Genomic DNA, 12,156 nt, shown 5'->3' with positions numbered 1-12,156 from the left:
CTCCTTCCTGTTCTCCTTCAGATCTGGAGGAGCCAGCCCTTAGGGGTTCTCTGTGCCCTGCAGGACACACTTTCCTCCCTCACTGGTCTCTGGTCCCTTCTCAGCTCTTCCTGCCGGGCTGACTGGACTGGGGTTCAACGCACTGTCCCTAGGGTGCTGGAGAGGGCCCTACCTGGGGAGTGTGTGTGTGTGTGTGTGTGTGTGTGGTGTGTAATGTGTGTGGAGTATGTAATGTTTGTGTGTGTGTGTCTGGTGTGTGTCTGGTGTGTGGTGTGTGTGAGGGGTGTGTGTTGTGTGTGTGTGATATTTGTGTGCAGGGTTTGTGTGGTATGTATCTAGTGTGGAATATGTATGTGTGGGGTGTGTGTGTGTGTGTGTCATGTGCATGTGTATGGTGCATGTGTGGTGCATGTCTGGTGTGTGTGTGTGGGTATTGTGCCTGTGTGTGCTGCATGTTTGGTGTGCGTGTTTGTGTGTGTGTGGGGTATGTATGGTGCATGTCTGATGTGTGTGTTGTGTACGTGTGGGGTGTGTTGTGTTGTGGTACATGTGGTGTGTGTGTGTGTTGTGTGTGGTACGTGTGGTGTGTGTGGTATGTGTGGTGTGTGTGTATTGTGTGTGTGGGGGGGTATGTGTGGTGCATGTCTGATGTGTGGGGTGTCTGTTGTCGTATGTGTGGTGTGTGTGGTACGTGTGTTGTGTGTGTGTGTTCCTGGTTGTTCCCAGGCTCCTTAATTCTGCCTCTAACCCTAATACCTGCCCTTAGGGAAAGGAAGGTCAGGAATTGGTCTTTTTAGAAGCTTTCCAGGAGATTCTGATGCCCAGTGAAGGCTGAGAACCAGTGTTCTCACTTTCCTGGGGAGGAAAAGAACATTTATTGGTGGATCATCAGGTGGTAGCCAGGTTTATATGGGCTCTCTGTTAATACTCAAAATCAGCCTGAAGAAACTGTGAAAGGCCACACAATTAACCAGGACCAGGAAATAACCCAGACCCATCCACCGCCTAAACCTTTTCTTTCTACCCTTTCTTCTCCCACCTTTTATTCCTAGCCTCTATGTCTTTGTTCATGCAGTTTCCTCTGCCAGAGATTCTTTCCCTACCCACACTACTCCCAGTTCTCTCTATCAGAATCTGTGAGATCCAGCACAATTGTCACATCTTCCTCCATTGCTCCAGCCTGGCTTCATCCTGTGCATGACCCCAAGGAACCTACAGTTTGTGCAAGAGCTCTTTCTTTCTTCTAGAGCCTTCTGGACAAGGATCTAATTTTCAAAATTGGATTTCCAGGAGTACCTATCCTGGCATCTGGCACATGATGGGATCTCAAATAGGATTGATTGCTGATGTGCTACTGTCATTGCCGGTGCTGCTCACGTGCATTCATTTATTCAGCCAGTGGGGGACCTGAGGGGTGAACGTGCATACAGTGGTCCCAGGTGAAGCCATGAGAGAGGATGAGGTCTCCAAAGGAGCTCCTGTTCAGGAAGAAGGGACAGGGTCCTGGGAAGCTAAGGACCCAGGGAAGAGGGTTGGGGGAGAATGCCCACAAAGAGGGGCTGGCAAGGAGGACCAGGGCAGTAGGGGGATGCCTGTTTCCTTCTTCCCCTCCTCGGCAGCCATATGGTAGTCCTTAAGGGATGATTCTGGTCATGTGGAACTTGAATCCAGGGCAGGCTGGTGTGGCTGGGGACATGAGGGCTATTAACTGGTGATCTAGCTTACTTCAGGCCCTGCCAGCTCCCTTAGTCTTGGGGTAAGCCAGTATTGGGGAGACAGAGATGGGTGTGCATGTTGGGGTGTGGAGAGGGCAACTAGCAGCTGCCACTCTCCACTTGTCCGCAGGCTGGAAAACACAGGAAATGCTCCTGAATGTGAGGCTGCTATTCTTTCAGCAGAGAAGAGAAAGAGATGGGGTTCCTGTTAGGCTAATCTGCAGAAGGCTTAGCCAGTTCCTCCCTCCTCCCCCTGGGATAATGGATAGTATGTTAGTTTTCTATTGCTGCTATAACAAATTATCATAAACTCAATGGCTTAGAACAACACAGATTCATTATTTTATAGTTCTGGAGATCAGAAGTCTGACACAGGTCTCACTGGCTGAAATTAAGGTGTGGGCTTGGCTGCATTCCCTTCTGGAGGTTCTAGATAATTTGTTTTCTTTTCCTTTCCAGCTTCTAGAGGCTGCCCACATTCCTTGGCTCGTGGAGCCTTCCATCTTCAAAGCCAGCAATGTTGCATCTCTATAATCATTCTTCCATAGTCATATCCCCCGCTGACCACAGAAGGGTTCTCTGCTTTTAAGGGCCCATGTTACTAGATTGGGCACACCTAGATAATCTGGGCTATTCTCCTCATGTTAAGGTCCTTAACTTAATCACACCTGCAAAGTTCCTCTTACCATGTAAGGTAACGTGTTCAGAGCTTCCAGGGGCAAGATCATGGACATCTTTGGAGATCTGGCAGATGTCCCTTTGGTTACACAGTGGGATGCTCTAAGGTTCTGATCAGCCCTGCTAGGGTTTATACAGCTTCACTCATTCTCAGAGGACTAGGAGAAAGAGGGATGTACCTGAAGTAAGGATCTACTGAGTGCTCAGCACTGTGTGAAGCATGGTGTTTGGGCTGTTTTAATCCTCACAGCAACAAAGTAGGATAGGTTAATTTTATACAAGCAGCAGAGGCTCAGAAAGGTCAATTATCTTGTCTAAGGCTCCAAGCCTGGGGTCTTTTCCTTGTCAACCAGTGTGTTTCTTTCTTGGAGACTTCTATGGAGCCAGGAGGCTGCGTGAAATGCAGGTAGGGGGCAAATAGGCTATCAGCACAAGGGGGTAGCCCTATATTGTAGCCAAATGACCATGGGCTTAGCCTTTGTGGGTAGAAGTTTAGCTAAACTGTGAGAATCCAGGTGGGTCAAAACATGATAATCTAGATCTTAAGCCTGTGACGGGATCCAGCCCAGAGGCTCTATGATGGATTGGGTGTGTTCAGCAGCTGGGATTTTCTATTTGAGGCAGAAAAGCAGTCACCTCTATTGACCTAGAGACCCTTAAACCCCTGTCTGAGTCCATGTGAGCATTTGTCTGTAGGATCTCCCTGGAGATTACAGTGACACTAATTTCTACTCTCTATATTTTCTGCAATGAGAATGGATTAGCTTTATGACGTGAAAAAAATCTCAACAATGAATGTTACTTAAAAACAGCAAAGAATTGGCCAGGCATGGTGGCTGACGCCTATAATCCCAGCATTTTGGGGGGCTGAGGCGGGTGGATCACGAGGTCAGGAGTTCAAGACCAGCCTGGCTAAGATGGTGAAACTTTGTCTCTACCAAAAATACAAAAAAATTAGCTGGGCCTGGTGGCATGTGCCTGTAATCCCAGCTATTTGGGAAGCTGAGGCAGAGAATTTCTTAAACCTGGGAGGCAGAGGTTGCAGTGAGCCGAGATCATGCCACTGCACTCCAGCCTGGGCGACAGAGCAAGACTCTGTCTCAAAAAAAAAAAAAAAAAAAAAAAAAAAAAGATGGCACAGAATCCTTCTTTTAACCTTGTGCAGGTCAGTTTCCTCTCCTGGGTCTTCAGTTTCCTCAGTTATAAAGTAGGTATTATGATTCCTTAGGACTCCTTAGCTCAGAAATATGAGGGAAATAAAAACCAGGAAGAGTAAAGCTAATTTCTTCCTGACCCCTACTCTCCAACCCCCACCCAGGGCTATTAACTTGGCTCTTAAGCCCTGGCCTTGGCTACCTGGAGTTTCTGGGGTGAGATCTTTGTTTGTTGTGAGTTGAACAGAAACAAAGCTATGATTTGTCTCACTGTGAGGACCCACTATTTCAAGCCATAGAACACAGCCCTAGTGAGATTGAGACCATGTTCCTTGCTAAATCAAAGCAACAGACTTTTTTTGAGTGCCTACCATGTACCAGGACCTGTTTGGGTCATATGGAGGCTGAGGATGACAAAGATATAGTCTCTGCCATGGGCAGAGGGCTTGGTGGGCGTGGAGCTGCCTGACCATCTGCTCTTGAACCCTCTAGGACAGCGGCCCCCAACGTTTTTGGCACCAGGGACTAATTTTGTGGAAGAAAATTTTTCCAGGGGAGGGGGGGATGGTTTTGGGGTGAAACCTCATATCAGGTTTAGATTCTCATAAGGAGCGTGCAACCTAGATCCCTAGCACACACAGTTCACAGTAGGGTTTGTGATCCTATGAGAATCTGATGTCCCTGCTGATCTGAGAGGATGTGGAGCTCAGGTGGTTATATGGTTGCTTGCCTGCTGCTCACATCCTGCTGTGTGGCCCATTTCTGAACAGGCCACAGACTAGTGCTAGTCCATGGCTGGGGGCTGGGGACCCCTGCCCTAGGAGGCCACCTGAATCCTAGAGAGCCGTGATGGGGGCACATTCCCTTTTGAGGCTCTAGTTTCTTTGTTGTAATAATGAAAGGGTTCATTTAAGTGGCTTCACAGTTATGTACCAGGCATTGTGCTGAACTCAGGAGACAGTAATAATATATTAAGCCCTGTCCTCCAGGAACCTTCTAGCTATGACTTTATGTTTCTGGGGTCCTTAGTCTCAGGTTCAGAGTAGGGGCCTTTTTAAATCTTTTGCCATTTTAGGAATTCCCTTCTTTTATATTTTTTGCCCAATATAAGTTTTTCCCTCTTTTGCTTTCCTTCTTGTATACCTCCACCCTTCCTCACACAAAGCCATTAATACTGACTTCTCAGGCTCTGCCATGTTGTGGCTCGGCCCACTCTGGTAAGGCAGATGGTTCATCAAGGCTGATTTGGAGTAATTGAGTTCTTACATGTGCTGGTCAGTGGCACCTACATCACTGGACGAGGAAAACCCTAGACATGGCACATCCACTGCTCCCCTGCCTCAGGCAGATGGGAGTTTCAAGACCCTCACTCCCTACCTACATCAGGAGACAATGGGATTGACATCTAGTAGAATTCTTCTCTTTCTGCTCCCCCATTCCCTTCACCAAACCCTTGACAAAATTCTGTTGTTGGAATAAACTTGGTCCTTCTAGTAGCTTATTTCTTCACACTCAAAGTATTTGGTGACTATAGTCACTTTTAGGGGAACACTAGAAGTGAGTCTGAGTTTCCCATTAGTTGTGAAAATATCTCTTTGGGAAAGATGATTTAAGGACAAATCTGTGATTAAGTGGTTTGAAGACAGCCGTGAGAGCCTCTTCCTGAATAAAGCCCTCATGAGGGTACAGAAAGGATTAAGAGGGTTAAGAGCTACTTCACTGGTTTTAAGCAAATGGCATTTAAACGTTTTCCATCTGTCTTTAAAAGCTTTACTGTTCACTAGTCAGAGTGGTGACATTTGCCTGTATTTGGGAGGCGGAGGCGGGAGAATCACTTGAGCCCAGGAGTTTGAGGCTACAGTGAGCTATGATTGGGCCACTGCACTCCAGCCTGAGCTACTGAGAGAAACCTGGTCTCTCTAAAAAAAAGCCATAATTGTCAGTGATTTTCTAGACAGTGCTGACCTGTTCATTGTTGGAAAAGTACAGTAATTACTGTACATGTAATAGTTTAAAAATCTTGAATCTTTCTCCCCAGGACTAGGGGATTTGGAGAAGGTAGAGTAGGATATCTGAGGGGGAAAGAAAAAAGGCGTCAAAGAGATCAATTCCCAAGGTAATTTCAAGAACTGGGTAATTTCTGCCCTTCCTGGCCAGGTTGAACTTTCAGGTTATCTGCCGTCATCGTGAAACCTGAGGTGTAAGAGAGCTGGGGAGGGTGCCATGCTGTGTGACCCTCCTCCAAAGACCTCCTCCTTCCACTTGTGTACAGAGGGAAGAGTAAAAAGACCTCCACACAGCCCACCCTGTCCACCATCTTTGCTCCAAAAGTGCCTACCCCCGAAGTACCGACACCGGAAGCCATATCCTCGGTGCACTCAACGCTGCCGCCCCCTGTGTCCCGGCCTGGAAGTGCCCACCCTCCCAGTGACGCCGAGCAGAAGTTCCGGAAGAAGCGGAGGCGGCCACGGCGGAGGCAGCGACTCCGGCAATTCAGCGATCTGTGGGTCCGCCTGGAGGAGAGGTCAGGCTGGGTCGGGCTGGCATCCACCTTTACCCTAGTGAGCGGAGCCAGGAACGCCCCTCACACTGGTTGCAATGGGAACCCCCCTCATGGAGCAACCTTTCCCTTTCCTCATGACCCCAGGCACCCTTTTTCTGTCCACTGTGACAGAAGCGAATCCAGATTTAAGGTAGTTGCTTCAAGCCAGGGCAAGGGCAACATGTTTATGCTTGTTAAAGAACAAGTTTCCGGGTAGGATGAGTCTGTTAAAAGTGGAAGGCATCTGGAAAGGTTGCAAAGAACTTGATTTTTCAGATCTTTCTCCATGGCAGATTTAGGGAGAGTGCCATAGATTTGCAGAGCTGTAAGCAGCTCGGTAGGAATGGGCATGTTTAACTCCCACATTGTAAGGGAAGAGTTGTGACCCTACACTGAATGTAGTCTCAGAGATGGCTGGGGAGTAGATCAGAGGTGGATAGGCCAGCCTGAGTCTGCAGGGCACAAGGCTTCTGGAAGAACTACCCCAGAGAGGCGGGGAGCAGGAATCCAGTTAAATTAATCTCAGGTTTATTGAGTCCCTCCTTTGTGCCTGCTGTTGTGTTGGATGCTGTGTGTATGGGGCCAATCAGACACAGGCCCTGCCTTCATGGAACTTGCATTCTGGTGAGGAAGATGGATTTTTGAGTAGATAATCTGCAATGGAAGTGTAAGGTGCTGTGGGTGTGTGTGTTTGTGGTGCATGGTGTGTGTGTGTGTGTGTGTGTGTGTGTGTTGGAGGTTACTACTTAGGGTCAGAGGTCAGGAAAGTCTTCCCTTGAGGAAGCATCCTTTTGGCTTATACTGACTAGAAGCCAAAGTGGAACCTTGTGAATAGAGCTTCTGAGTCTGGATCAGTAGATTCAGGGATCCAGTGCCTGCACAGGTGCTTAATAAATGTAGAATGAGTAAGTGAGTGAGTGAACAACTGAGTAGGGAAGGGGAAGAGTTGAGGGCAGAGGGAACAATGTGAAAGTCTGGTTGGAGGGAACGATTGTGTTAAAGAAGCCGAGATAAAGTAATTCTGGCTGGGGCCTGGGAAGTGAAGGAGTAGTGAGGTGAGATGTGTCTAGAGAGGTAAACAGGGAGGAAAGTAGGGAGCCATTGAAAGGTTTGAAGCAGACATGTGAGATGCTGTGTGATTTGCATTGTAAATGGACAGAAGCTGGCAGCCAGATGGGACCTGGAGAACGGGGACAGCTTCTGATGGTGTTCATGTCCCACGGTGACTCATGAACTATCCTCCATTGACAGAGAAATAAATTGACCTGTTTAGTACTTTTTCCAACAAAGCCATTGGTGGCCACGGGGTTGGGCATTTTATACCTCAGCTAAGGTGAAAGATCTGGGTAAGCCTGAGGTCATGAGCCCATCAGCTTGAACTGTCTTGACCTGGTATGCCTACATGCTGTGCACATCAGGCCTGGACTTGGGCAGGTGAGAGAGGCAGAGACCCAGGGAGGAATCTGCATGGTCTGGCTCTGCCTCTGCGGTGGCCAGTGAGGAGGGTCCCTGCCTAAGATTGCCCGAGGCTAGTGATTAGCAATCTTTGAATTGGGCCTTATATGAAGACTTTCACTAATCTTTGAATGAAGAACCAAATAGCCAGGGACAGTTGGCTAGTCTGCTGGTCTTAATATCCTCTGCCATTTGGTTTTCTGGTAGCAGTGGCCAAAGACATGAAAGAGGACCAGAGATATAGGAAGCCTATTAACATACTAATACCCATTCCTTTCTTTAAGGAGGGGAGATGAAGAGAAGCTGTGTGGGCATTTGGGGGCCTTGGCGTGTGCAGTGGTTTCTGCTGTGCCTTCAGACTCTGTCTTTCTCTTTGCCTCCTAGTGACATGGTCCCGCAACTCCAGGTCCGTGTCCTGGACAGGCACATCTCCACTGAGCTGCAGCTCCCTCGCCATGGGCATTCCCACCACAGCCAGATGGTGGCCAGCAGTGCCTGCCTGTCTCTCTGGACTCCTGTGTTCTGGGTGCTGGTGCTGGCTTTCCAAACAGAGACACCTCTCCTGTAACGACCAGAAGTACCAGGCTAAGACCCTGACCCCTTGGACTTGAAGGATGGCCATTCCTGTACTCCACATTCTGGTCTAGCCTTGTTGGGCCCAATCCAACACTGAAAAAGAAGCCCAGTGTTGATTCTTCTCTTTCCAAGGAATGAGACTTTGGGTTATCCAACTTTGGGGGGAGGTGTACAGTTTTGTAACATAATGAGTTGTGTGAAAATAAATTATAAATGAGTTGTATGAAAATAAAACCTTTTTTTGGTGTAGATTTTTATTTATGATGTGTATATATCAGGCAGATAACTTCTCTCACACCCTAAATCCTTTCACTGCTTCCCCCCAGGCCCTGCACTTCTCAGGTGCAGCTCTGATCCCTTCCGGCCCTGGCTTTGTATCCTGACCCTTTCCTCTTTCTGCTCCCTTTCTTTGTGCCACTCTTGGTTCTGGATGCAGGGGAGTCAGTGGGCCATGGAACTTGTGGTCTGCACCTCTCTATTCAAGCTCTGGTGAATAGGGTGCTCCCTGTGCCCTAAGAGATGCTTTCATTTTGTATAATGTGTGTGTCTCACTGAGAGGCTGGGTGGGGGGGTGGGGGGAGTGGGTAGGCTTTGTCAGAGGTGCTCTGCAAGAAAGTGGTTTTCAAACTACCCCCAATCCCCATCTTGTTATTTATTATTCACATGTTTATTGTAAATGTCTTTTCTAAATACAAATCTTATTGGGACTCTCTCTATAAAATGTGTAAGAGTAGAACTTCCCCAGTTGAATCTGAAATGGGAGCTTTTAACCCTGCCCAGGTGATCTCTCTCCCCTAACCACCATGGTTCCAGATCAGGGTCTCCCACCTGTGGCAAGCGTCCTTTATGGTCCTGGGCTTCTGAGTAGCCCACAAAAACCCTAGATAGAATGTCTGTCCAGGGCTTGGGTGGGGTCAATAAGAAGTAGTTGTATTTGTTTCCTAATCTGGCTTAGGGTAAGGCTGATTGTCTGGATTTGTAGCTCTGGCTTCCCTTCCTTTTCTGAGGCTTTTGTGGGTTCATGCTCAGTTATTTCCAGGGCCCAGAAGATCTCAGTGGCCTTGCTGAAACAGTAGTGTGGTGGCACTTAACCATGTCCACCACTTTGGTTCCATTCTGCACCATCTGTATTGCAGGGGTAGGCGGGCAAAAACTCCCAAATCCCCCTGCTGCTGTGTTCGATTCTCCTAATGAGATACACTCATGGGATATCTGGAAAACAAAAGTGGGCAGAGGGAACTTTTCTTGAGCAGGGGGCATGGTTATGTACAGGCTTCAGCAGACACAAGTTTGTGCAGTGGTCAGTCTCTGCAGCCCCCTCTATTCCCCTGCTTCAGCATGGAGTAGCTGTCAGGTTGGCACAATTTTTCCTTCAGGGTTCCCACCTTGGAGTACAGATGGTGCGATGCCTGATATCAACTCTTTGACTTCTGCAGCGGCAGCCATTCCTGTGACCATGTTAGCAACTATTTCTGCTTGAAATACCAAGAGTAGTTTCTGATTTGTGCACTGATTTCTGGCAAAAGTGCTGTTACCTGCTTCTCTGCGACTTGAATCTGCTCTTAACTTTGATAGGTATGGGGATGAAGCAGGGAGGCAGAGATACACTGGGAGGCCTGACTCTGTTCCTCCAATTCTTTGTAAGAGGGTGGTGTGGCTCCCACCAAGGGCTCAATCCTAGCTGGGTGATTTCCTTGTTTCTTGGATCACATTATGGCCGAGGAAGCAGGCAGACCATTATTGGCAGGACCGACACAAGGTGGTTTGTCACACTGGCTGCTCCACTTGAGAACTGAGCCACCCCTCTGCTTTTGAGGTGGCAGAGGCTCAGATGCACCTGACTGGGACTTGGTTAGTTTTCATACAGAATCATCCTAAAGTGGAAGGGGAAAGTCCTCCGTACTTGGGCAGGATTGGCCTGCCCTTTTGTGAAAGCATAGGCTCTTCCAAGGATTGTGATGCAGCCCCACAGAACGGGGAACTGACATCATAGGCCAACTTCTTATTATCCTGCTCATTTGCTCTACCAGTTGTGCTCACCGCATCAACCTCCCATGCACTGGACTCTGAGAGCCTTAATCTAGTCTAGAAATGGAAGCACCTGGGGCCTTTCATGTCAGCGTGAAGAGGAAAGGAGCCTGTGAGGGGAAGCGAGTGCTGAGTCCTGACTCTTCCTGGGGGTCCCAGAAAGTAACTGATGGGAAGCTGCCTCTCACTTAGGGTTGGGGAGCAGGTTTAACAGGTGGGTGTTGAACCCACTGCTTCTACAGCGGAGCTTGGATTGCCAACAGAAAGAACTCAAACACTTTATTTTAAGGACATAAGAGAAATAAAAGTCACACTTAATACCTTTAAGTCAAATCAGAATTAACACCTTTTTGCTCACATATAAGTTATTCAAATCTTTTGCTCCCATTAGGAAAGATCTCGGGCCTGGTTCTTTTTTAGTGCTGAGGTGGCACCTTTTCATTCACTCAGCTGGCAGAGCAAAGCTGATCCCTTGGCAATCCAGTAGTCTTTGGACCGCTTGGAGGGTAAGAGGACGGTTACCACAAAGTTAGTTGAATGTCCTAATTAAGGATATAGGAAAAAAAGAGTTGTTACTTAGAGAATAACTTCCTCACACAGAGAGGCTACAAAGAGTCAAGACATCTGGGTTCCAGTCCTAACTGGACAAATAGTCCTTTATGGGTCGTTTTATGCTTTATAAAATGAAGATTTTAGAACAAATAATTCTTTAGGACTCGTCCAGCTTAGACTTCATAGAACTTTTTTTTTTTTTTTGAGACAGGGTCTCACTCTATCACCCAGGCTGGAAGTACAGTGGCACGATCTCAGCTCGCTGCAACCTCTGCCCTCCTGGGTTCAAGTGATTCTCCTACTTCAGCCTCTTGAGTAGCTGGGGCTATAGGCGCATACCACCATGCCTGGCTACTTTTTGTATTTTTAGTAGAGGCGGGGTTTCACTAGTTGGCTAGGCTGGTCTCAAACTCCTGGCCTCAAATGATCCACCTGCCTTGGCCTCCCAAAGTGCTGGGATTACAGGCATGACCCACTGTGCGCGGCCTAATCATTTCTTAATAACCAGGATTCAAATGTGTTTCATATCTTGCAACAGTGATGTGTCTCTTAAATCTTTCAATTGGTAAGTTTCCCTCTGCTTCTTTTGCTGCTCCCTTGTAATATATTTGTTGAAACAACCAGACTGTTTGTCCTGTTAAGTTTCCCAGAGTCTGGATTTTGATGACAGCATTGCTGTGGTGATTTTAAATATATTCCTCTCTTCCTGTAAGGGGAGGTTAGATCTAGAGGCATGACTACATTCAGGTTTGAGGTTTTTTTTTCCTTTTTTTTTTTGTTTTTTTTTTGAGACAGGGTCTCATTCTTTTGCCCAGGCTGGAGTGCAGTGGTTTGATTATGGCTCACTGCAGACTTGAACTCCTGGACTCAAGTAATCCTCCTGCCTCAGTCTCCCAAGCAGCTGGGATTACAGGCGTGTGCACCACACCTTGCTAATTTTTGTATTTTTTGTAGAGACAGGGTTTCGCCATCTTGCCCGGGCTAGCAGGTTTGAGTTTTACGGCAAGAATACTTCTTTGGTAGTACATACTCCTATCAGGAAGCACGCTATGTCTGATTGTCTTTCTTTTTTGGGATATTAGTGGCCATTGATGACTACTACATAGGACTACCCCTCCTTTAAATAGCTGAAAAAGAGTTTCTTTTGATCCTTGTACAAGATGGGGTTTCTGTCATAGTTTCAGATAGGTTGTTGGTCCCCTCTCCCAGATTTGTAAGAATTCTTTATTCCAGGCTTCTATAGTTTGGATGTTTGATCTCTCCAAATCTCATGTTGAAATTTGATCCCCAGTGTTGGAGATGGGGCTTAATGGAAGGTGTTTAGGTGTTTAGGTGATGGGGGTCAGATCTCTGATGAGTAGATTAATACTCCTTGGAATGGGGGGTGAGCTGTCACTTTATTAGTTCTTGCGAGAGCTGCTTAAAAAGAGTCTGGTGCCTCCCTCCCATCTTGCCT

General features: G+C 47.5%; 2 protein-coding genes across 10 annotated transcripts in view; one reads left to right on the top strand and one right to left on the bottom strand.

The window, feature by feature from the left end:
* TRABD2A (TraB domain containing 2A) overlaps window positions 1–8,369 on the top strand; it is a 57,258-nt gene extending 48,889 nt beyond the window's left edge. For both annotated transcript variants that reach the window (XM_021925015.2, XM_031655301.1), the window contains exons 6-7: window positions 5,820–6,071; window positions 7,929–8,369. In XM_021925015.2, coding sequence (XP_021780707.2) covers window positions 5,820–6,071; window positions 7,929–8,112 — 436 coding nt within the window. In that variant the 3' untranslated portion in view covers window positions 8,113–8,369. The remainder of the gene's footprint in view (window positions 1–5,819; window positions 6,072–7,928) is intronic.
* Window positions 8,370–10,137: 1,768 nt separating this feature from the next.
* The window catches only part of DNAH6 (dynein axonemal heavy chain 6), a 380,528-nt gene continuing 378,509 nt past the window's right edge, over window positions 10,138–12,156 (bottom strand). For 7 of the 8 annotated variants that reach the window (XM_017947677.3, XM_017947678.3, XM_017947676.2 and 4 more), the window contains one exon: window positions 10,138–10,690. In XM_017947677.3, the coding sequence (XP_017803166.2) occupies window positions 10,587–10,690 (104 nt within the window). In that variant the 3' untranslated portion in view covers window positions 10,138–10,586. The remainder of the gene's footprint in view (window positions 10,691–12,156) is intronic. The other variant, XM_017947680.2, reaches the window with a different exon arrangement.

Source organism: Papio anubis, chromosome 14, assembly GCF_008728515.1.
Source record: "Papio anubis isolate 15944 chromosome 14, Panubis1.0, whole genome shotgun sequence".
Taxonomy (NCBI): domain Eukaryota; kingdom Metazoa; phylum Chordata; class Mammalia; order Primates; family Cercopithecidae; genus Papio; species Papio anubis.
The sequence above is the reverse complement of the archived record's forward strand: the minus strand, read 5'-3'. Positions and strand labels throughout refer to the sequence as shown.